General features: G+C 48.4%; 1 protein-coding gene across 1 annotated transcript; it reads right to left on the reverse strand.

Annotated features, from left to right (window-relative positions):
* Positions 1-2442: 2442 nt before the first annotated feature.
* Positions 2443-21049, reverse strand: ube2m (ubiquitin conjugating enzyme E2 M). The gene is made up of 6 exons (XM_067974407.1): positions 20843-21049; positions 9605-9699; positions 8675-8713; positions 6116-6219; positions 4670-4733; positions 2443-3425 (listed from the first exon to the last, which is right to left on the reverse strand). The coding sequence occupies exons 1-6, from the start codon at positions 20949-20951 to the stop codon at positions 3285-3287; spliced, it is 552 nt and encodes a 183-aa protein (XP_067830508.1). The 5' UTR covers positions 20952-21049; the 3' UTR covers positions 2443-3284.
* Between the last annotated feature and the right edge of the window lie 4847 nt (positions 21050-25896).

Here is a 25896-nt window from a genome sequence, read left to right on the forward strand (position 1 = left end):
CACACCAGCACTGCCTGCACCATTGTATTATGTGCCAACGCCACCTGCACTAGGATAGTGACAGAAGGGGGGCACCAGCTCTGGCTGCACCAGAATAGTAACAGTGTGCACCAGCACTACTTCTACCAGGATAGTGACAAAGTGCACCAGCAGCACCTGCACCAGGAATAATGACTGCACACGAGCAGCGTTTGCACTAGAATAGTGACAGCTTGCAATAGTACCGCCTGCACCAGGATAGTGAAAGAGAGGGTACAAACACTGTCTGCTAAGGATAGTGTCAGAGGGGGAATCCGCACCGCCTGCACCAAGATAGTTACAGCGTGCGCCAGCAGCGTCTGCACCTGAAAAGTGACAGAGGGGGCACCATCACCCGCTGCAGGAGGATAGTGACAAAGGGTACACACCAACACTGCCTACAGCAGGATAGTGGCAGATGGGCCACTGGCATTGCCAGCAACAGAATAGTGACAGTGTTCACAGCCGACGACAGGTACTGGGGGGTTTATCTGAAACAAGCCACTAAACGCTGGAAACACTCAGCAAGTTAGGCAACATTCATTGAAAAAATATAAGGCTGTTGACATTTCGGGTATAAACCCTACCTGAGAACTTAAAAGATATTACAGATGAAACGGATTTAAGAAAGAATGGAACAGGGGAGGGGGATTACTATTACTCGGCGAATGCTGCCTGGCCTACTGAATGTCTCCAACATTTTATTGTTTTGTTTCAGATTTCTGACACCTGCAGCATTTTACGTTTTGTTCTTTCTGGAGGGTTGTCAGTGAGTTTGGAACTGTACGCTTGCACTTTCAATAAAGGAGACAATAAAAAAATATTTTAAATGCCCCAAAACTCAAAGCCAACCAACCTGGTAGTCCTGGATCAAAGTAAACTTTGATGAACAAAATAGCTAACTCGCCTTCAGTCTTGTTAACAAGTTTTAATTTTTTCTCTCTCAGTAAATTATCTCATTTGTTGTGTTCTGAATCGTTAACTCTGTTTCTCTCTCCACAGATGCTGCCCGTCCTGCTGAGTGTTTCTAGCATTTCCTGTTTTTATTTTATCTATGGTGTGTTGGTTTCAAATTGGGGCGAATCCTTAAGGATCTCAACATCGAATCTGGAATAAGTTAACTGCAATTTCTTTTATTGAAATACAGTATATTCTCCTGAAACATTAACATATTGTGCCAATGTGCAGGTATTGTGAATAAAACACACAAACTTAAAACAGGTACAGTTTTTTAAAAAGAAGAATCATATATCTGAGTAAGTTTTTGGAGAAATTGTTTTAAATAACCATATTCAGGCCAAATAAATCAGTGCTGTCAAACCCCCAGAGTACAAAAGAAGCTTATTAACACAGGGGAGATATGGCACTGTGTGTGTGTGTGTGTGTCTCTATACCAAGCAAATGATGGGGAAAATGCAAAAAAGCACACAGCATCCAATTCGCCCAGCAGACGCTGTGATCAGCGATTTCCACTCATCAGGCACCAGGGGGCTTGAGAAACTTCTGATACAAGACCCACCACATGTATTTAATTTTAGCAGCGAAAGTTATCTTGCATTTAAAAGGACAGGGTACAAATTTAATGAGGTTCTTTGCCTTATGCCAGTCGCAGGTGTAGCATGTCTGCATGGGATCTAAAGTACCTCGCCAGTCCCAGGTGCAGTTTAAAATGTCCAAGGTAACAAAATGCGGTAGGAGCTAACAAGCAGTTTTCCCCAGTCTTCTCTGCAGGTGTTGACATAGTCCCGTATGCATCAGTTCCAAGTGGCTATGGTGTGAACGTCAGGGGGCTATTTGACCACCGATAGCATGGCAGCCAAGCCCAATGCTGACCTGTCCCATGCCAACATCCTCATGCATGCACAGCCGAAGGAACAATGGCTGATTTCTCTTCTCTCACCCCCACCCAAAGCTCAGTCAGGGGTGCTCAGCTCAATTGTAACGCCCCCAACTTCCACGCCTGCTGGGATCCGCCAATTCAGCACAGGCCAAGCGTCAAACTTGGGAGCTCCCTTTATGGCACAGTGCTAGACCTGCAGGGCAAAGGCAGACGTTTATTTGAACGATCGCTGAGCGAGTTGAAGCGAAATGAGCAGGCAGAATAAAAGGCAGGAGCAGGTTACATTTAAAGGGTTAGTTAGATGTCACCGAGTTTTTTTTATTATCTTTGAAATAAATTGGTCAGTAAAAATGAAACATCACAGATTGGGTGAAATCTCTTAAATTAAAACTGAATCAGGAGTTATTTTTAAACATTCAGCTGAATACACCAACATCAGAATAACTCGGTGATATGGAAACACATGTGTTCATGACCAGCACGAGGTGGGAGTAAGATGTCCAAATATATAAGCACTTTTTGTTTTAAGAGGCAGCCCTGCTTTGCAGTTACGTTGCATAAACATGCACTCCTACATAAGAGAGTTAGCAAAATGATCGTTTATATTTACAGCCGGACAGCTTGGAGGAAAGTAACGGTGTGACCTTTACAGGAGCTGCATTGGCGAGGCAACACGGTAAACTGAGCTAACGAACAAACACTCCCGGTATTGGAAGGGTGGAGTGGGAGCCAGTAATCTGCAGACGGTACATGTATGAAGTGAAAACTATACTTATTAACATTCTAATACACAGTCAAGAAAAATAACCTACTACAGAAACAAAATGGGAGGGAACTTTTCATTTAAAAAAAAACTATACAACTTAATGAACAGGCAAAACATTCAAACAGATTAGACGCAGCATTACATTGACGTGTGTCTCTCTCTCTCCAGCTCCAACTGGCACCTTCTTCCCTTACAGCAAAGCAATGGCGTCCTGCATGTTTTTCACCCACAGCAGAGGCGATGGGACCAGAAAAGTGAGGGGGGGGGGGTGGGGCAAAAATATTCCAGAGACACTTAAAAAACTTTTATTAACATAAAGACGGCAGCACTCCTCAAGTGAAATACATTTACAATAAATTTAATTGAGGGGGGAGGGGGGGGGGGGGGAAACCAGAACTATTTCGAACTTCCTGGCATGCTCTAGAGCTATTACAACAATCAAGCAGTCCTCTTTTTTTTAATTCCAATTCGATTTTCTTCCTGTGGCAATATGCTGAGGGGTGTAAGTGGGAAACGCCTCCTCATTCACTTTATATCCCTCCTGCTTTCGGTTGAGTTTTTTTAATGTTTTTATATATTTAAGTATGTCAGATTTCTTTTTCTCCATTTTTCTCTCTCTCGCTCTCTCTCTCTCTGGCTTCAGTTTGTATGCTCTGGGCCCTATTTAAGGCATCGCTCGAAGTAAGTGGAGCCAATGTAGCCGCCCCGCATGGATCGCTGCACGTTTTGCTCGAACAGGCGTCTGTTGTTCTGAAGGACCTCTGCTGCTTCCTTGTTCAGGGGGTCCTCAGGGTTAGGTTCCTGAGAGCAAAAAAAAAAAAGATTTTTTTAAAAAAAAAATCTACCCCTGGCTTTGTCCACAGAAAGTCAGGACAGAGCGAATTCCTCTCCGAGCGCAGCTGTGATGCTGTGGGCACAGTCCCCACCGCTTATGGCGGGCGCACTCGCGTGGACGTGATTTGCCCACTATACACGATGGCCGGTGAGACGGACATGACATCGGGTGACTCGGGAGTGCTGGGAAAAAGTTAGGATTTGCTGGACTCCTGTCAGCTGAGTGAGAGGTGCTCTTAGCTTTCATCGCCGCGCCTAGTGTAAGATGCATGTTCTGCTAGTTTTTCTTAAGAGATTTCGGTAAATTCTCTACTTGTCCCTGGAAATACCTCCCCTTGAAGGGTATTTGTGGCTTCTATAGGAATGATGCTGAACATGACCATCCAGCCTGCAGAGCAGCGTAACAAAAATCCGAGAACTCAGTGGCTGTTTCTGCCCGAGATAAACAGAGCACTCGAGATGCTTTAACCGGCAACTTTGAAACTGACGTTAATGCAAATGGCTAATAGTTATTGCCTTTTGGCCCATATAAGTGACTGGCTGTTTTAAACCTGGACGTTGTAAGTGGTGGGGACTGTATAGGTGAGAGGAGAGTAGAAATCACCATCTAGTGGCAGGAGTTTGCAGCTGCAGGCGTGACAGTGTCACAGACTGATGATGCCCAAATAAGGAGTGCATGACATACAGAGCAAATTTATTATAGATTACACAGAGAGAGAAAAAAAAATCAATAGCTGTAATAGAACCAGTCTTTCACCAGTCCTGGCCAACAGCACCCGAACCGAGGCTCAACCACTCGTACAGAGCAGGGGTGTTTTACTACGTTAAAGGCGCTATATAAATGCAAGTTGTTGGGTCCAACCTGTGGCCCATGAGCCCTGTCAATCCGTTCCCTGAAACAAGGAAAACTCAATTCTATTTGCAGTTATATTTCTCACAGGTTGGTTTGTCTCATTCGAATCTCATCGGCCCGGAGGTTTGGAGAGGGATTAGCATTATTTCCTCACTGGTGGATAAACCCCAATCAGAGCACCAAAGAACTGCTACGATGCACAGCTTCAGATGTGTCGTTAATGGGAGTATTGATACGCGGCCCATGGTAAGCACCCTAGTGGCCAACAAATGCAACAAGCTTGGATGCTCCCGGTGTAAAAGTGTGACTGACAAATGTAGTGGCAGAAAATTGAGCTTGTAGTGGTTTGTCCACTTACCAAAAACAGGTACTGCAGCCCATAAATTATAGAGTTTATTGTTAATACAGGTTTCCAGTCCTCTCTGTGCAAGAAAACAGAAGGAGAATTAAAGAAACAGTCAGATACTGTTTGTACAATTATGCAGCAAGTGACCCGGACCCTATTGAATATGCAGCAATTCTATTGTTACGCAGCAAATGACCCTTACCTGACCGAATAAACAGCAACGCGTAATCCTTACCTGCTTAACGGATACGCAATCATACAGCGAGTAACCCCTACCTTGCTGAAATAAGCATCGACTCAGTACAAGTGACCAATGCAAAGTAACTGGCCTTTTAAAAGGCCCGATGGCTTCTAGAATTTGATTTTGCAAAACTTAAGAGTTCAGGGTTGGTAGCTAAAGATTCAAAAGGCTCAAGAACAAATAAGAGTGGTGTTTATTTTATTTTTATTTTATTTTAAAGTGATTAAATGTTTTGAGCAGTATTGAATGCGTGAACACACTGCATCATTGAGTGGTTGGCTCCCCCACCCCCCCACCAACCCCGTGATGATCTGGTCATCAGAGGAGCTTCTATGCAGAGAAGAGTGATGTCTAAGGGGCTGGTTTATGAGCAGCTCTGATAGGAGCCTGGTATCTTGATTGGTCTGCTCGCACCTTCAACCTAAGAGTTACACAGGAGAAAAAAACAAATCCAACCAGCACTGAGGAGATGGAGGTACTTTATCCAATCACCTCCCATCTGCTGACATGTTTTTATTTATGGCATAGTTCAATATAAAACGCAAATTCCCCAATGCTCGTCTCCCACCACTGCAGAGGCTATGGCCATCAATGAAGGTCAGGCTGCCTCAGTCTGGTGAGAGACCAGGACAGTAGCAATACCAGCAAATCTAGAACCTACAATCCAGGACCAGACTTCTTGGGACTAGCAGAAATATCACAGGCTTGTTGCAAGGATTCCACCAAACCAACAGGTCTCCAATCATACAGAGGAGGAGCACCGCCAACCGTCAGCTCATCCTAGCAAAAGAGGAGCAACTTTCATATTTCTGACTCTCATAAAACCTTCGGATCAACGGATTCCAGAACAGTGCGAGTCAGAGGCGTCCCCATGCTGCTGTGTTGAGAGGGAGCTGCAGTGCAACCCGTGAGCAACTTCCACCCACCTCAGTCAGTCAGTCAGTCCACCCAAGGGTCTGACGGGTCTAACTGCGAGGCACGGGGATGCTAGTGCTTGAACTGAAAACCGGGAGTCCAGCTACACATCTTGCGTCAACGAGCTGCCTCGCGTAACGTAGCCTGCGACGCGCACACACCACACAGACACATTTACGCCACAACCTTTCCCACAGGATGACAAGTTCAGATACGTCCTACAACTGAAACAGACAAGCAACAGCCGCAGCGCCCGAGATGCGATGCAAGCAGCCCACTCCTGCGATCTGATCTCTGCCTACCTGAGGATGTTTAGACAAACGTTGCCTTCTAAATCGATGTTTGGGTGATACACCATGGTTTCACATTTCACCTTTGGAGGATCATGCGGATATCCTTGTCCAACCTGGAAAACATACAGATACGCACACACAAGAGCGTCCGAGCGTTACCCAACATGTCCAAGAGTGCCGGGAACTCTTTATGCTGATGAACAGAGTCACACCAGTCACTTGGCTGCATTATTTTTTGTTGGGGAGGCAGACTTTTGTTGAAATTGGCGGGAATCGTATTCTCAAACCCTGCCGAAAGCAAAGAAACATTGGAACGCTAAAAGTAGCGAGAAATTCCTGAAAGCTGAGCCCATCCACAGTCTTGAACAACCTTAAGACTGCAGTTTAAAAACTGAAGTATACAGTTAAATCTTTTCAACAAACATTTCTCATGTTACAAAACTTCATAGCCATTTTTAGCCCCTCAGGTTGCAGAATGTGATAGGCTGTTGCCCTTCCAATGTGACATTCCCCTTCTACACAACTCTGATTGTAAAAATTTACAGTACTGACAGCACAGAGGAAAGCAGCGAGAGGCTCTAATTCAACCCTCCGGGATCCCTGCGCTCCTCCAATTCTGGCCTCTTGCGTACCCCCCCCCGATTTTCATCGCTCCACCATTGGCGGCCGTGCCTACAGCTGCCTAGGCCCCAAGCTCTAGAATTCCCTCCCTAAACCTCACTGCCTCTCTCCTTCTTTAAGACGCTCCTTAAAACCGACCTCTTTGACCAAGCTTCACCTGTCCTAATATTTTATGTGGTTCGGTGTCAAATTTTGTTTGGTAACGCTCCTGTGAAGTGCCTTTTACTATGTTAAAGGGGGCGTATAAATGCAAGTTGTTATTTTAAAGCTAGTTCAGTTTCTGACTGATCTCAGCTGGGGCAGCAATGGGCTGCTCCAAACAGCCACAGCGTCCTGCGGTTTGGGGGGAGGGGGGCAAATTAGCTCAGATTCTCGGGCCCCATTATTATCCAATGACACCCGTTAGAAAGTATGTGTCTTTGAATGCTGGATTATTTGTATGTTTGTTATCAGTATGCGGGCATAGCTGGCGAGGTTATATTTATTGCCCGTCCCTAGTTGGCCTGAGAACCTGGTGGTGGGCTTTGTGCTAATGGTGCTCCCATGAGTGTTAGGTAGGGAATTCCAGGATATCGACCCAGCGACGATGAAGGAACGGTGATATATGTCCAAGTCAGAATGGTGTTTGACTCGGAGGTGATGATGTTTTCACAACAGTGCTGCTCTGTCCTTCTCAGGGGTCGAGGTCTCGGGTGGTGGGGGGGTGGTGCTGTCGAACTAACCTTGATGAGTATCCTGTAGATCGGACACACTGCAGCCACCGTGCGCTGGTGGTGGAGGGGTGATACTGACGAAAACACACACTCGGGTTGGGCCGTGATGCCCTCCACAGTCAAACAGCACTGCTAACCATCTATCTGGCTCATACGCAGAGACTGGCCGCTTGAGTGAGGGAGTGTCTCTTGGAGCCTGTGGAACTGTACCCCAGCATGAGCAGCTCAGGATAAAGGGAGGGGTGAAAAATGGGTAAATTAAAACAAAAGTTGTCTGTCAGTCACTGATATTGCACCTGACATCTCTCCACGAACATCCCATAAACACAGCTGGAGTAGCGACATCACAGTTTATCAACTCCTTACACACAAGGTAAGCTGATGGCAAGCGTCTTGGTTTAAACTAAACCTACGTATAGCTGCAGAATGATTTGTATATTTGCTGCCTTTCTTCTCCCAAAAGTTTCCTTTGAACCCCCCCCTACCAACCAAAAAAAAATCCCGGTTACAGGGGAGGGAGTGCTATATTAAAACCACTGGTCTGGAACAAACAGTAATGTGCTGAAATCAAGCACGGTGGGATCAAACCATAAATATCAGGCAAGACTAGCATTGTGCTGTTTCCTTGTAGAGTTCAACGCACAAGCACTATAGTTCCCAAAGCAAGCTCGAGAGCAGGGAATCCAAAACTTGAGGCGTAAAAACTTGAGGTCTTTTAAGATTATGAAAGGGTTCGATAGGCTAGACATAGAGAAGATGTTTCCAATCGTGGGGGAGACCAAAACAAGGGGTCATATAAATATGATAGTCACTAATAAATCCAATAGGGAATTCATGAGAAACTTCTTTACCCAGAGAGTGGTTAGAATGTGGAACTCGCTACCACATGGAGTAGTTGAGGCGAATAACATAGATGCATTTGAGGGGAAGTTAGATAAACACGAGGGAGAAAAGAATAGAAGGATATGCTGATAAGGTGAGATGAAGAGCGGTGGGAAGAGGCTCATGTGGAGCATAAACATCGAAGTAGACCTGTTGACCTGTTTCTGTGCTGTACATTCTACATGACTGTAGTGCCCAATGCTGCTGCTGCCAGCCACTGCACCATTTTTAATATAACAGGGCTTGTACTCAAGTAAAACCGATGAGCTGCAGTCCAATTTGGAATCGCCTTCCTGTGCATAATGCAACTAGTCCAAAACGACACTGATTTCTGAGGTCAGAGCTCACTTACCTTAAAGCTAAACACAAATTTGCCTCCTTTATAGAACCCCTGAAAATGAAAAGAGCAAAAAGATTAAACCAGAAACAGTTACCAATGGCATTTAATGAGATTTCCAGGAAGCATCATGCCAGATAAACGTACCAGAGCCACAATAAACAAATCCCCATCCTATTCACACAGTCACAGAATGTCACTGGACCTAAACCCATTTGTTGCTACTGTGCTGAATCCCAGTGAAGCAATCAACTTTCCATCAGATCGAATCCAAACGGACCAAATCCCTTCCAGTTTGTTCCCAATGTACAGAATCCCAACAGTCTAAACCCCTTCCCGTTCATCCCTGTTAGACAGAATGTCACTACCAGACCGTAGAAATGGCTTTGGACACTGCACAATGTTTAATGCCAAAGGCTCTACAGATCCTAAATGACTGCAGCACAGGGACTGGAAGCCGATGCGGCTTGTCCAATTCAACAGTGCTGGTACGTATGCCCTTCGGTGTGGAGTGGGTCTCCCGGTCCACCCTGAACTGAAGTGGGCTCCACTGTAACACAGACTATTAACATTCACCACTCTGTGACTGAAATTTTTAAACATCGATTATTATATTCAAAGATCTGCTGTAGACACGCAGCATTCACGTCTCGCTGTAACGCTTTTGGTGTCCAATATTAGACGTTGCAAATGCCTGTAATCAGTTGCAGTGGGAATTCCCTTTGTAAACAGGACCCGGTGATGTGTAATTGACAGCTACGGACACTAGGTGTAATTGTAGCTCCACTGTATCGCGTAACCTCACTGTGAGCTGTGCCTTGTGTGATCTACTAGTTGAAAAGATTAGGTAAAGGCTACCCCCACCCTCTCCCCCACCCACCTTCAAAGCTTAGACACACATCCCTCCCCCCACAAACAAGCCAATAACATCTGCTCATCACTTACCTCATCCGGACAGATGAGAAGTTTGAAGTTGAGGAGGTCATCAGGATCTGGAAAAACTATCTCACAGGTTTTAGGTAAATTCAATTCATTTATATCTGAAAAACACAAGGAGACGGCAGTAAAGAACCGGATTATCAATTGGCGGGGCAGGGGGGGAAAGAGTGGGGAGTGGGGCAGACAAGACAAAGGAAATCGCTGGATCTGACTCCAGAAATTTAGCCGCAACATGGCAATTTCCCATTGGTCCTTTTCAAATTTACCGTCACAGAAGTGTCAGCACAAATGGGGCACAGTGACGACAGGCCTCTCAAAGAAACTGGTTTTGCAATTCAATGCTCAACAAGCCTCTCTTTGTGTGACCGAACAAGTGCTGTACCTCTGGGCACGGGACTTACACAAACCTGCCTTCCCGGTGAATTCAGATCCCATCTACTGAGTTAAGTGGGTGAGAAAATCTTGGATTTTACAGCACAGAAACAGGCCATTCGGCCAAACTGGTTCACGGCCAGTGTTCACGCTCCAGATGAGCCTCCTCCCACTCTATTTACTTCATCTAACACTATCGGCATATCCTTCCATTCCTTTCTCCCCCACGTGCTTATCTAGCTTCACCTTAAAGGCGTCTACGCTATTCGCCTCAACCGCTCCATGTGGGAGCGAGTTCCACGTTCTCACCACTCTCTGGGTAAAGAAGTTTCTCCTGAATTCCCTACTGGATTTAGTGAGCCACTCCCTGATTCAACCCCTCCTTTGTGGAGCAGTGAGATTTCCCCATCTCCACTCAACAACTCCCCAAAGCAGCCTGGCCGAGATAGGGAACTCGCTGTGAGCAAGGAATCCCAGGTGTCGATGTACGTCCCACCACCCAGGACACGGTGCGCATGCACCGCCCACGTAGACCCTGTACCGTTTCTTTCCCCAATGCTAGGTAGACATTTATTCCATTAGTGTACGGTTTGAGAAGTTGCATGCTTATCCTGTGATCTCCTTAGCTCAGAGACACCTCCATCTGAGTCCACAAAGCGTTTTCACACACCAACCCAATTGAAAGTCACGAAATGAACTCTCGCTCTCCCCATATCTTTTTCCCTGTGCAATGGCTTGCAGCTTTCTGAACTCGCTTCAAGGACCTCTGCACCTTTTGGTGAGATCAGAAATTGGAGATACCCCAGAATGAATTATCACAACACTAAGGGGTTCATTCGAAGCAATCTATCAAAATTTCACTGCACTGTATCAATCAAGTTTGCCCTTGGAATTAAGGCTAAAGTCACTCCTTTACGATTCCTTTCTAAGCTCCCCAATGGCTCAGATAGTAAATGCACGACATGGTACCAGCCCTACAGGACAGAGGGTCCCAAAGTCAATTCCTCACCGGTGCAGAAGTAGCTGATCGCCGTGCGGACAAGTTGGGGTGTAACAAGTGGCCTCCACTTGCACTTAGAATCATACAGCACAGAAGGAGGCCATTCGGCCCATCATGTCTGTGCCGGCTCTTTGAAAGAGCTATCCAAATAGTCCCACTCCCCCTGCTCTTTCCCCACAGCCCTGTAAATTTTTCCACATCAAGTATTTATCCAATTCCCTCTTGAAAGCTACTACTGAATCTGCTTCCACCATACTTTCAGGCAGATCATAACACCTCGCTGGGTAAAAAAAAATTCTCCTCATCTCCCCTCTGGTTCTTTTGCCAATTATCTTAAATCTGTGTTCTCTGGTTACTGACCCTTCTGCCAATGGAAACAGTTTCTCCTTATTTACTCTATCAAAACCCTTCATGATTTTGAACACCTCTATCAAATCTCCCTTAACCTTCTCTGTTCTAAGGAGAACAACCCCAGATGTGGGCATCACCAACAAGGCCGTCCCTAGTTACCGGTTTTTGATACAACTGAATGATGTGGTCTAGCAAACCAGAGGGCAGTTAAGAGTCAACCACATTGGTGTGGGACTGGAGTCACTTGGAGGCCCAGACCGGGTAAGGACGGCAGGTTCCCCAAAAGGACTTTAGTGAACCAGTTGGGTTTTTACGACAGACGGCTTCATGCTCAGGGCAGTGTCCTAGGCCCAACCATCTTCAGCTGCTTCATCAATGACCTTCCCTCCATCATAAGGTCAGAAATGGGGATGTTCGCTGATGACTGCACAGTGTTCAGTTCCATTCGCAACCCCTCAGATAATGAAGCAGTCCAAGCCTGCATGCAGCAAGACCTGGACAACATCCAGGCTTGGGCTCATAAGTGGCAAGTAACATTCGCGCCAGATAAGTGCCAGGCAATGACCATCTCCAACAAGAGAGTGTCTAACCACCTCCCCTTGACATTCAACGGCATTACCATCGCCGAATCCCCCATCAACATCCTGGGGGTCACCATTGACCAGAAACTTAACTGGACCAGCCATATAAATACTGTGGCTACGAGAGCAGGTCAGAGGCTGGGTATTCTGCGACGAGTGACTCACCTCCTGACTCCCCAAAGCCTTTCCACCATCTACAAGGCACAAGTCAGGAGTGTGATGGAATACTCTCCACTTGCCTGGATGAGTGCAGCTCCAACAACACTCAAGAAGCTCGACACCATCCAAGATAAAGCAGCCCGCTTGATTGGCACCCCATCCACCACCCTAAACATTCACTCCCTTCACCACCGGCGCACTGTGGCTGCAGTGTGCACCATCCACAGGGTGCACTGCAGCAACTCGCCAAGGCTTCTTCGACAGCACCTCCCAAACCCGCGACCTCTACCACCTAGAAGGACAAGAGCAGCAGGCGCATGGGAACAACACCACCGGCACGTTCCCCTCCAAGTCACACATCATCCCGACTTGGAAATATATCGCCGTTCCTTCATTGTCGCTGGGTCAAAATCCTGGAACTCCGTTCCTAACAGCACTGTGGGAGAACCGTCACCACACGGACTGCAGCGGTTCAAGAAGGCGGCTCACCACCACCTTCTCGAGGGCAATTAGGGATGGGCAATAAATGCCAGCCTTGCCAGCGACGCCCACATCCCGTGAACGAATAAAAAAAAAATGGTCACTTTTACTGATACCAGCTTCTTAATTTACTTTTTAAGCTGAATTCAAATTCTCAAACTGGGATTTGAACTCACGTTCTCTGGATTATTAGACGAGCAATATAACAATTACACTACCGTGCTCAACTGACACCAGTGATTGGAGTGAAAGACCAAATCGTATGGACCCAGAGGTCAAAGTCTCTCATACAGCACATATACTCTTGGGCGTCAGTCAGACACGCAGAGAAAATCTCTAAAGCCACTCTGCGCCTGGGTTTACATAAACAACCTGCACTGGAGGAGTCTCACAAGGGCACCCATTGTTACAAGATTGCTGCTACTTTCAACACATTTAATAAAGCAAGAAATGGAATGTCAACCATTCTCACTGACGTCAATTAGAAAATCCCGAGTCTAACGCATTCCACCTGGTACAATACGCCAGCATCTGCGTTCACCTAAAGCAGCAAGTTGCAGCAGGTCAATTTTCTGTGCACAGGCTCAGTTAGCCTGGTCTCTAAAATAGAACGGATTTTTAAAAGTGCAACTCTTCGTTTATTTCAGGGCAATCCTTCTCTGTCTTGCCTCCTTGGACCCACAAGGAGGCAGCATACCAAGGGGTCTCTGCAAACTCCGAACCGGTTGCTGCAAGGTGCACTGGGTGAGGGGGCATCTTCCTTCATTTTTACGTCCGCCTGCTTCTACCTCCATAATATTGCCTGTCTCTGCCCCCGCCTCAGCTCATCTGCTGCTGAAACCCTCGTCCATGCCTCTGTCACTGCTAGGCACGACTATTCCAATGCTCTCCTGGCTGGTCTCCCACCTTGTACCCTCCGTAAATTTGAGCCCATCCAAAACTCTGCTGCCCGTATCCTAGCTCGCTCCAAGTCCTGTTCTCCCATCGCCCCTGTGCTCGCTGACCGACATTGGTGCCTGGTCCAGCAATGCCTCGATTTTAAAATTCTCATCCTTGTGTTCAAATCCTTCTATGGCCTCCCTATCTCTGTAACCTCCTCCAGCCCCTACAACCCTCCACGATCTCTGCACTCCTCCAATTCTGGCCTCTTGCACATTCCTGATTTTCTTCGCTCCACCAGTGGCGGGCGTGCTTTCAGCTGCCTGGGCCCTAAGCTCTGGAATTCTCTCCTTAAACCTTGCTGTCTCTCTCTCTCTCCTCCTTTAAGACGCTCTTTCAAACCTACCTCTTTGACCAACTGTCCTAATATCTCTTTATGTGGCTTGGTGTCAGATTTTGTCTGTTAACACTCCTGTGAAGCACCCTGGGACGTTTTTATTATGTTAAAGGCGCTATATAAATGCAAGTTGTTGATGTCCGGGTTGCAAAGGGGTTAACTTGAACGCAGCTGAGGTTGAGAGCTAGGCGACTTACGAATGGACTTTGAAAGATCAATTTTGTCTTCATCAAAGCTGTGATCGTTGCTCATAAGCCAGCAACACACACCCCCCACTGTGTTCCAGCTGCAGTGCTGTGTCTGGGCTTACTGAGTGTACTGGTACCAACGCATTATAGCAAAGATTGTACTTAAGCCAATACACTTTAGTCCTGTGCCAACAGACTTCTGTGCGATGCTGTTAAGTTATCAGCTCCAATTTATCCCATCGCTACCAGAGATGAACTTGTATTTCACGCCTCAGCTTGACTCAGTTGGCAACGTACTCGCCTCAGAATCAGGAGGTTGTGGGTTTGAGCACACAATCTAAGCTGACACTCCAGTGCAGCCTGAGGGAGTGAAACTTTGAATTACACCCACCTGACCTGTGAGAAACAGTCAGAGAGACTATTCTTCGGCTAAGACGTGAAACCGAGGCCCGATCTGCCTGTTTCTGCGATTCACGCAGATGCTAAAGATCCCACCGTGCAATCTGAAGAGGTGCACGGAGGTCCCTAAACTTTCCGATCAAGGGTCCTCAAACACCATATAAACACAATGCTATCTGTGGGATAGCCTAGATCACTGCACTTCAAAGGCATTCACATTTCGCTCTGAGAGGTGCGACAAGAAACTGCATGGAAGTACATCTTTCCTTCATTTTTCATAATGATTTGATGCAGTTCAAAACACTCGTAGAAAATGCCGTTGAAAAATGTCCCAAGTTGCTTCAGAGGCGTATTCAGATCAGTGAACCTCGTGTGAAAATGTCACACTCCCACCATTACACTTTACTGAAAACACACCGAGCTGAGGGGGCAGACGGGAAGTTGGGAATATTTCTACAGCCTGCACAAATATTATATTCTGCGGTTCCTCTTTGATTGCGTGCCAGCTGTACAATCGGATGATTCACGCGATGAGCTGGGTCAGGAAAGGGCCTGCAGCGCGTTCCCCACCTTCAATGGAACAATTGTAAACAATTTTACAACACCAAGTTATAGTCCAGCAATTTTATTTTAAATTCACAAGCTTTCGGAGATTTTCTCCTTCCTCAGGTAAAAACATTTACCTGAGGAAGGAGAAAATCTCCGAAAGCTTGTGAATTTAAAATAAAATTGCTGGACTATAACTTGGTGTTGTAAAATTGTTTACAATTGTCAACCCCAGTCCATCACCGGCATCTCCACATCAATGGAACAAGGCAAATCGGCGAAAAGTACTTCCACCGGCCAGCAAGTTGGATCATTTAAGACGGTCCTCAAAAGAATGAAGGAAGCAGTTAGGAGAAATATTTTTATGCAGAGAGGGCTGTTCAGACTTGGACTATGTGCTTAAACACACAACCTCCTGATTCTGAGGCGAGTACGTTGCCAACTGAGTCAAGCTGAGGCGTGAAATACAAGTTCATCACTGGTAGCGATGGGATATATTGGAGCTGATAACTTAACAGCATCGCACAGAAGTCCATTGGCACAGGACTAAAGTGTATTGGCTTAAGTACAATCCAGTAGAAATGGTGGAGGACACAGAATCCACAATAGCTTTTAAAAGGGAAACAAATAAATATTTGAAAAAGAAACATTTAAAGGTGTCAGACGTGGTTGAGTGGTTGAATCCTACTCCAGAGACTTGAGCAGATAACCCAAGCTGACACTCCAGTGCAGTACTGAGGGAGTGCTGCACTGTCTGAGGTGCCGTCTTTCGGATGAGACGTTAAACCGAGGCTCTGTCTGCCCTCTCAGGTGGACGTAAAAGATCCCATAACATTATTTCGAAAAAGAGCAGGGGAGTTTTCCCTGGTGTCCTGGCCAATATTTATCCCTCAACCAACATCACTAAAACAGATTATCTGGTCATTATCACATTGCTGTTTGTGGGATCTTGCTGTGCACAATTTGGCTGCTGCGTTTCCTACATTACAACAGTGCCTACGCTTCAAGAGTACTTCATTAGCTGTAAAGCGCTTTGGGACGTCCTGAGGTCGTGAAAGGCGCGATATAAATGCAAGTTCTTTCTTTCTTCTTTGACATGGGGTAAGGACAGTGGACTGCTCTTCCAGATTCTATGAAACATGTTCACATACAAGTAAACGGCAATGGGCGGCCGGCTTCTGCGAGCAGACATTAAGACGACCTACAGTAAAGCATCCTAGTGACCTCAAGCTCAAAATGCCATCTCCAAATACATGCTGATAATCTAATTAAACTACTGGGTGGTTTCTTTTTCCACAGAATTTCACATTAAACTGTACTGAAACCCCCGCGACAAGACTCTCTGGATGAATAATTGGGAAACAGGTTACCGGCTGAAACCCCTCAAAAGAATGATACACTGAACCGCAAAATAAATAAGGACAGTCCCCCAAGAGTCTCGTCAGACCCCTGACTTAACGTATCTGAGTATTTGTAATAAGAACTTGCATTTATTTACCACCTTTCACAACCTAAGGACGTCCCAAAGCGACTTACAGCCAATGAAGTACTTTTAAAGTGTAGTCATGTAGGAAACGCGGCAGCCAATTTGCGCACAGCAAGATCCCACAAACAGCAATGAGATAAATGACCAGATAATCTGTTTCAGTGACGTTGGTTGAGGGATAAATATTGGCCCGGACACCGGCACAGTGCCAGTTTCCTGCTCATGAAACACGACTTCATTTGTCCAAGAATGTGGGTACAGTAGTGTAGTGGTTATGTTACTGGACTAATAATCCAGAAAGCAGGAGTTCAAATCCCACCACTGGCAGTTCAAGAATGTTAATTCCGTTTTTTTTTAAATCTGGAAATAAAAAGCTGGTATCAGTAAAAGTGACCATGAAGGTGTCTGACTGTCGTAAAAAAAAACCCAACTGGTTCACTGATGTCCTTCAGGGAAGGAAACCTGCTGTCCTTATCCGGTCTGGGCCGATATGTGACTCCAGTCCCAACGTGGTTGATTCTTAGCTATCTCTCTGAAGTAGCGTAGCCAATCAGTCATATCAAACTCAGGGAGTCTAGGGATGGGCAATTAAAGCCAGCCTTACCGGCGATGCCCAAACCCTGAGAACGAATATACATTATAAAAACAGGCTTAATGGAGAACTATCACAGATTGGTGAGTAGCTCAGCATTCTGATGATTGAGTCTTCAACTAAATAGACCAAAACCACAAACTGGTTCAGTTTCGCCCAACAACCCAAATCATCACACCCACTGATTCCAATTATTCATCCAGTGAGTGCTGTCACTAGGATCTCAGTACCAAGCAGAGCATGTGAAATTTTGTACTCCGTCCTCTTGATTTGTGAAATATACTCAGCAGCGCAATTAGATTGTCGATTGGGGGACGTGTGCCTGGAGAGGGCACTTTGAGCTTGAAGTCGCTAGGGCAAGTTACTACAATAGTGCAATTTGAGAAGATGAATTAAACGTACTAGACAAATAACTTATTGGTGTCAGTACACTAAAGCCAGTGACAGCAACAAGCCGGTTGCAAGAACAGAGAGCTAAACACTCGCAGTTTGATCAGGAAATGACAACCTGATTCAGGAGCACATGAAGTGGCTCACATAAGGATATCACTGTGAACATCCTTACAGCTCTGGGAGAGCTGGTCACACTATATATGTAGTCAGTCCTGTTATAGTGTGTTCTGGTTACACTCCTTGCAATCAGCTGTTTACAGTAGCGTGAGGCAGGAGTGCACAGCAGCTGTTGGGAGGGAGGGAGAGAGAACACACTGATCAACTGTTGGGAGGGAGGAGAGACGAGCACATCTGCTGTTGGGAGGGGTAACACATACACAGATTGGCAGACAGATGGAGAGAACTGACCAGCTGTTGGTAGCCGCATGAGTCTGGAGTACAATGATCCACTTTTGGGCAGAGAGATGTTGGATGCAATGGAGTCTTAAAAGTTATCTGAAAATTAATTTTCAGCACTAAGTTCCCCCTTGCTATGTTATCGAAGTTGCTTAATTCAAATTATTAAATAATTCAATGTTTTTGGCAAACAAAATGACCTTGAGACAACAGACGATGGATGATATGGTTCTCTTTACATTGTATTTTTCAAATCTTTTCTTGCATTATTCCTGAAATGACAAAATACTTGTAAAACCAAATGTGAGAACCATACTAAAAGCTCCAATGCTCTCTCTGCACACCTGATCAGTGGGTCCCCTCTCTCTGCCCGCACCTGAGCAATGGGTGTCTCTCTCTCTCTCTCTCTCTCTGATCAATGGGCCCCTCTCTCTCCCCGCACCTGTCACAAGGTTTGAGTTATCTATTAATCCCCTCCACTGGATAAGACAAGTCTCACAGGTGAGGAGATGTAGGACCATCACATTCTAAAGACACTCATGGTTTAGTTAAGACTGAAGAGTAACAGGTTTGTAGTTCTGCCAAGTGGCACTCATAGGGATCACCATTATCACTTTGGTTTAAACCCAGGACTTTTCAGTGAATAAAGGCACTGCCTCGTATATCCCTATGATGGGGTGGGGAGATCAATTCCCTCCGGACTGAAATCCAATGCCTCCCTGTGGACAGGCATGAGAAACGGTTAGTTGGGGCACCAGCTACTGCTGCCACCGTTTACCGAAGAGGTGAGGATTAGAAATGGACGATAATGTCAAAACATTTCAAAGGGAGATCACGGTCGATGTGATTTGCCCCGGGGGAACAGGTCAGTCTTGGTCCATTCCAGCTGTACATGGACGAATGCCAAAATGAAAAACAAATTAGAAATTACAGAAGGAGGTCATTTGGCCCATCATGATGGCGCTAGCTCTCCAACTGGAGTCATACATTGTAATTCCTTTCCCCTGTATACTTTTATATTCTTCCTTTTCAAATGCTTATCCAATTCCCTTTTAAATGATCTCATGGCCTCTGCCCTGGTGTCCCCTTACGCTGGAACATTTCAGATTCTAATATCCCCACTGCGAGAAAAAAAATTCCTTCCAACTTCCTCCTTCTCCCTGATAATCCTCAGTCTGAGCCCCCGTCATTACTGATTCACCAAACCAGTGGAAACAAACCTTCTCACTGTTCACCCCTCGCAGAATCTCTCATCACCTTAACAAAAACCTCAATTCAATCCCCTTTAACCTCCGCTGTTCAGGGGGGGGGGGGAAAGAGAGGAGTGTGGGGTGAGGCATTTGGGGGGCGGGGAAGTGTGGGGTGAGGTATTTTGGGGGGGAGGGGGAAAGTGTGGGGTGAGGTATTTTGGGGGGGAGGGGAAGTGTGGGGTGAGGTATTTTGGGGGGGAGGGGGAAAGTGTGGGGTGAGGTATTTTGGGGGGGAGGGGGAAAGTGTGGGGTGAGGTATTTTGGGGGGGAGGGGAAGTGTGGGGTGAGGTATTTTGGGGGGGGGGGGAAGTGTGGGGTGAGGTATTTTGGGGGGGGGGGGGGGGGGAGTGTGGGGTGAGGTATTTTGGGGGGGGGGGGGAAGTGTGGGGTGAGGTATTTTGGGGGGGGGGAAGTGTGGGGTGAGGTATTTTGGGGGGGGAGGGGAAGTGTGGGGTGAGGTATTTTGGGGGGGGGGGGGGGAAGTGTGGGGTGAGGTATTTTGGGGGGGGGGGGGGGGGGAGTGTGGGGTGAGGTATTTGGGGGGGGGGGGGAAGTGTGGGGTGAGGTATTTTGGGGGGGGCGGGGAAGTGTGGGGTGAGGTATTTTGGGGGGGGCGGGGAAGTGTGGGGTGAGGTATTTTGGGGGTGGGGGACTGAGGGGTGAGGTATTTTGGGGGTGGGGGAGTGAGGGGTGAGGTATTTTGGAGGAGGGGGGGGGGGGGGGGGGAAGTGTGGGGTGAGGTATTTTGTGGGTGGGGGAGTGTGGGGTGAGGTATTTTGGGGGTGGGGGAGTGAGGGGTGAGGTATTTTGTGGGTGGGGGAGTGTGGGGTGAGGTATTTTGGGGGTGGGGGAGTGTGGGGGTGAGGTATTTTGGGGGTGGGGGAGTGTGGGGTGAGGTATTTTGGGGGTGGGGGGAGTGTGGGGTGAGGTATTTTGGGGGTGGGGGGAGTGTGGGGTGAGGTATTTTGGGGGTGGGGGGAGTGTGGGGTGAGGTATCGAGGGGGGGCACCCAGAGGGACTGGGGCGGTGGGGGCTGTGGCTCAGTGTTGTCGGGAGGGGTTGAGGGAGAGACAACGGATCCCGACTGATTATAATCAGGGGGTCAGGGGGTTCGGGGGGGGGGGGGAGGGGGGGGAGGGGAGGGGGGGGGGGGGAGGGGGGGGAGGGGAGAGGGGGGGGGGAGGGGGGAGGGGGGGGGGAGGGGAGAGGGGGGGGGGGAGGGGGGAGGGGGGGGGAGGGGGATCGGGGGGGGGGAGGGGGATCGGGATCGGGGGAGGGGAGAGAGGGGGTCAGTCTGTGAATTGGGGGGTCCCAACCTGGCATCCAGCTGTTGCTGGGGGGGGGGGGAGAAAGACCAGCCCCCCCCCACCCCTGAGGCAGACCCGAGGGGGGGAAACTGGGGCAGTTTCACCCCACCCCAGGGAGAGGCCTGAGCGGCTGGAGGCCCAGATCCCACCCCCTCCCCATCAGCCGGGCCCCTCTCCCCTCAGAAACCCTTCCCCGAGCTGGGGAAACACCGGGGACTCTCCAGGCCCGGCCGGCCCCTGGCAGCTCCTCTCCCCACCCGGATGGCTTCCAACTCGAGCCCGAGGCTCCACGCCGGGCCTTGTCGCCTCTTCCTTCTCTCCCCCCACCCCGGCGCCCGTCCCTCCCCGACTCACTCTCCCTCCCTCCCTCCCCCGCCCCACCGCCTGTCCCCTTCCCCCTGGAGCCTAGGCCGCAAGACCCCCCGAGCCTCGGCCGCTCCCGCCCGCGGGGCCCCGGCCTCCCGTTACCTTTCTGGATGCGGAGCTGGGCGGCCGACGCCTTCTTGGTGCCGGTCTTGGCGGCTCCGGCGGCGTCTTCTTCCTTCTTCTGCTGCTTGAGCGAGAAGAGCTTGATCATGGTGCAGAGCCGGGTGCGAGGCCTCGGGAGTCGGGCTCGGGTCGGAGCGAGAGACGGAGCCGCCGCTCGGGCTGGGGATGAAAGCGCAGAGCAGCGTGGGAGCGGGGTCAGAGGTCGGGGGGGAGGGGCTGGGTGTGTGTTAGGGGGGGGGGGGGGGTCTGTGTCTGGGTCTCTGTCTCTGTCCATCTGTCACTGAGTGGTAGCACCCTGGGGAGACACACTCGGGGGTGTGGGAGACACACTCGGGGTATGGGAGACACACTCGGGGTATGGGAGACACACTCGGGGTATGGGAGACACACTCGGGGTATGGGAGACACACTCGGGGTATGAGAGACACACTCGGGGTATGGGAGACACACTCGGGGTATGAGAGACACACTCGGGGTATGGGAGACACACTCGGGGTATGAGAGACACACTCGGGGTATGGGAGACACACTCGGGGTATGAGAGACACACTCGGGGTATGGGAGACACACTCGGGGTATGAGAGACACACTCGGGGTATGAGAGACACACTCGGGGTATGGAAGACACACTCGGGGTATGGGAGACACACTCGGGGTATGAGAGACACACTCGGGGGTGTGGGAGACACACTCGGGGTATGAGTGACACACTCGGGGTATGGGAGACACACTCGGGGTATGAGAGACACACTCGGGGTATGAGAGACACACTCGGGGTATGAGAGACACACTCGGGGTATGGAAGACACACTCGGGGTATGGGAGACACACTCGGGGTATGAGAGACACACTCGGGGTATGGGAGACACACTCGGGGTATGAGAGACACACTCGGGGTATGAGAGACACACTCGGGGTATGGAAGACACACTCGGGGTATGGGAGACACACTCGGGGTATGAGAGACACACTCGGGGGTGTGGGAGACACACTCGGGGTATGAGTGACACACTCGGGGTATGAGAGACACACTCGGGGTATGAGTGACACACTCGGGGGTATGAGAGACACACTCGGGTATGGGAGACACACTCGGGGGTATGGGAGACACACTCGGGTATGGGAGACACACTCGGGGGTGTGGGAGACACACTCGGGTATGGGAGACACACTCGGGGGTGTGGGAGATACACTCGGGGGTATGGGAGACACACTCGGGTATGAGAGACACACTCGGGGGTGTGGGAGACACACTCGGGTATGAGAGACACACTCGGGGGTGTGGGAGACACACTCGGGGTATGAGAGACACACTCGGGTATGGGAGACACACTCGGGGGTGTGGGAGACACACTCGGGGTATGAGTGACACACTCGGGGTATGAGAGACACACTCGGGGGTGTGGGAGATACACTCGGGGGTATGGGAGACACACTCGGGGTATGAGAGACACACTCGGGGGTGTGGGAGATACACTCGGGGGTATGGGAGACACACTCGGGTATGGGAGACACACTCGGGGTATGGGAGACACACTCGGGGTATGAGTGACACACTCGGGGGTGTGGGAGATACACTCGGGGGTATGGGAGACACACTTGGGTATGGGAGACACACTCGGGGGTATGGGAGACACACTCGGGGGTATGAGAGACACACTTGGATATGGGAGACACACTCGGGGGTATGGGAGACACACTCAGGGGGTATGAGAGACACACTTGGGTATGGGAGACACACTCGGGGGTATGGGAGACACACTCGGGGTATGAGTGACACACTCGGGGTATGGAGGCACACTCAGGTATGGGAGACACATTTGGGTATGAGAGATACACTCGGGGGTATGGGAGACACACTCGGGTATGGGAGACACACTTGCGTATGGGAGACACACTCGGGGGTATGGGAGACACACTCGGGGTATGAGAGACACACTTGCGTATGGGAGACACACTCGGGGGTATGAGAGACACACTTGGATATGGGAGACACACTCGGGGGTATGAGAGACACACTTGGATATGGGAGACACACTCGGGGGTATGGGAGACACACTCAGGGGGTATGAGAGACACACTTGCGTATGGGAGACACACTCGGGGGTATGGGAGACACACTCGGGTATGGGAGACATTCAGGGGTATGGGAGACACAGGGGAGGGAAATGTAGAGTTGGGGGATGTGTGCTTGTGGGTCTCCGATGTGTGGGGTACATGTATATTTGGGGGTATCTCATTCCCACAATTACCAGCAAGGAAATATTAATAACATGTTGTTTGTTGACCATTGAGTGGCCATTGTTCCATTGAGTGGCTTCTCTCCCCCTCCCTCCGTTTCGAGTTTAAATCCTTTCCTCTTGCTTTGCGCATGTTCAATCTGAAAGTACCACAATCACTACTTTTACACTTTGATCATGTGATCTCAAAACCACTTCCTCATGACAGTTAGTAGGTGCCTAAAAGTGAAGGTTCTCACAACTCAACGAGGCTGAGCGTTTCTGCTAATTTCGAGACAATTGTGCGGCTCGTCAACTTTTAACTAAAGGGCCACATTCACAACGTGCAAATAATCGATATTAGAGTAGGAGAACAATTGGGAAATAGCAGCTACAACGTAGCTAGGTTTTAACGTCAAAATAGAAAAGGATAAAGAGGAATCAAAGATGAGGGTGCTGAATTAGGAAAAATGCAGAGCTTCGTGAGATAAGAAGGGATCTGATCCCAAATAACTGGGCAGAAACGTTAGCAAATAGGACGACACATCAGCGGTGGGGAACCTTCAAACATGAGGTGGGTGGAGTACAAAATAAATATATCCCTATAAGGCAAAAAGGGAACTACTTCAAAGAGTGGAATTCTGTGGATAAATAGAGATATTAAAATTAAACTGAAACTTAAAAGATATCTGAAAAAATACTACAAAGGCTTGCATTTATATAGCCCCTTTCACGGCCTCGTGACGGGCAAAATTAAGTATATTTGAAGTGTCGTCACTGTTGTAATGTAGGAAACGTGCAACCAATTTGTGCACAGCAAGATCCCACAAACAGCAACATGATAATGACCTGATAATCTGTTTTAGTGTTGTTGGTTGAGGGATATAACATTTCACAGGTTATTCTATTTCTTTTCCTGCATGTGTGTATGTTTTTTTTTTCCTTCCCCCTTTCCCTTCTTCTGTTCCTTGCTGTCCATCTGTAATATCTTCCAGTCCTGAGTCCGGGTCTTTAGACTCGAAACATCGGCTGACTTGTCTTGTGTTTCCCTGCAGAAGTTGCCTGGCCCGCTGAATATTTCCAGCATCTGCATAATTTTGCCTTTTGTTCAGATCAGCTGACTCTCCGAACAGCGGGGATTGAACCTGGAGACCTTCCTGTTCTCGTTGGCAAGCTGACCGAGGAGACTGGGTTCCGTCCTTCCATGGCCCACACGTGCTCACTCTGACAAGTACACAAGATGCTCCATAGCTTCACCCGATGGTTAAATGGGTGAAACACCCAGGCCAGTGCTGACTTGCCTGATACTCAGCTGGGACACAATTGGCCTTAGTGCCATTGGGTCAAGGTGGGCGAGAGGGAAAGAGGGAGGAAACAAAATGTCAGCCAGCATTCCTGCTCCTTATCTCTATCAGTGACTTCGGCTGCCAAGTGCGTGCCACGTAAAACGGCAGACTTTTCTTTGCGCGAGGTGAGGGACGCTCCCCAACACAGCTATAGCGCAGTCAGCCCTCTGCTCTGCCCCAACAACGTGCCTCAGTCCCAACTTCAGAAGAACATCCCCTACTATACTAGAATCATACAGCGCAGAAGGAGGCCATTTGGCCCATCGTGCCTGTGCTGGTGCGACTAGTATGACTTTTTTCCACTTCCTACACCGGCCATCTGTGCCCTTTGACTGAGTAGCCATTCAGAGCCAAATCAGAGGCAGGTTTGTGCTGTGGACCCCTGGCCCACTTGGAGCTGATTGAGACTTTATAAAATAATTTCATATTGGATTCTTATAGCCAGCAGACAGGGACTTTCATCCTATTAACAGTCTGGATTGGATTCTGAACCCAGGTCCGAGAGGTAAAAGGCCAGTGTCTGACCCACTGCACCACCCAACTCCCAGACAGGTCTTTTTTCTTGGATATCAGTACCATTGCAGACCTGTCTTAGGGGAAACACCAGGTCATTGCTCTAATATTAGTGGATATGGGCAGCCTGCACAGTTAAGGTGCATCATACTCAAGATGGAAAAGGGTTTCATCTCAAAGCTCAATGATTGTGTCAGATTGTTGGAGTTTCTGAAACTTCTGTTGTGTTTCTTGGGCCAGGAACCAGCAGTTATGGGCTTGGAGCCTGTGACCGATGGTGAATGTGCTGAGATTTATCAGTGTGCTCAGAACTATCCCATCAAGCTCTCCCTGGTCAGATACATTTAACCTCTCAAGAGCACTTCCCGCTATAACACGAGCCTCCTTCAACTCACCCTATCAACATATCCTTCTATTCCTTTCTCCCTCATGTCCTTACTCAGCTTCCCCTTAAATATATCTATGCTATTCGCCTCAACTGCTCCACATGGTAGCAAGTTCCACATTTTAACCACTGAGTAAAGAAGTTTCTCCTGAATTCCTTATTGGATTTATTAGTGATTATCTTATATTTATGGTCCCCAGTTTTGGATTCCCCACAAGTGGAAACATCTTCTCTACCCTATCTTAATTATCATTATCTTAAAGACCTCCATCGGGTCACCTCCCACCCTTTGCCTTGCTAGAGAAAAGAGCCTCAAATGATGCCATAGCTTTGACAGATACTTGGCTTCAGCTGGGGAAGGGGCTGGGAGAGAAACCATGCTGAATATTACAGAAGGGATAAATAAAGAGGGAGGAGGCATTGCATTACCAATTCAGCATTGGACAGAAGGGATGTTATTGAGGGTACTGTCCAGACTGCAGGGTAGATCTTGACTTTGTGCTATAGTGTAAAACGGGTATGGTCAAAGACGGACACTGTGTCTTCAGCTGGCTGTTTTGAATATGATAT

The sequence above is a fragment of the Heptranchias perlo genome, chromosome 40 (genome assembly GCF_035084215.1).
Source record: "Heptranchias perlo isolate sHepPer1 chromosome 40, sHepPer1.hap1, whole genome shotgun sequence".
In the NCBI taxonomy this organism is placed as follows: domain Eukaryota; kingdom Metazoa; phylum Chordata; class Chondrichthyes; order Hexanchiformes; family Hexanchidae; genus Heptranchias; species Heptranchias perlo.

Bases quoted from the DNA above. Each gene is read 5' to 3' on its own strand.
- ube2m (XM_067974407.1), bottom strand. From the start codon at position 20,951: ATGATCAAGCTCTTCTCGCTCAAGCAGCAGAAGAAGGAAGAAGACGCC. The intron at 6,220-8,674 runs GTAAGTGAGCTC...TATGTTTTCCAG, and splicing joins AATTTGTGTTTAGCTTTAAG to GTTGGACAAGGATATCCGCA. The intron at 3,426-4,669 runs GTAAGTGGACAA...TTTTGCTCTCAG, and splicing joins GGCTGCAGTACCTGTTTTTG to GAACCTAACCCTGAGGACCC.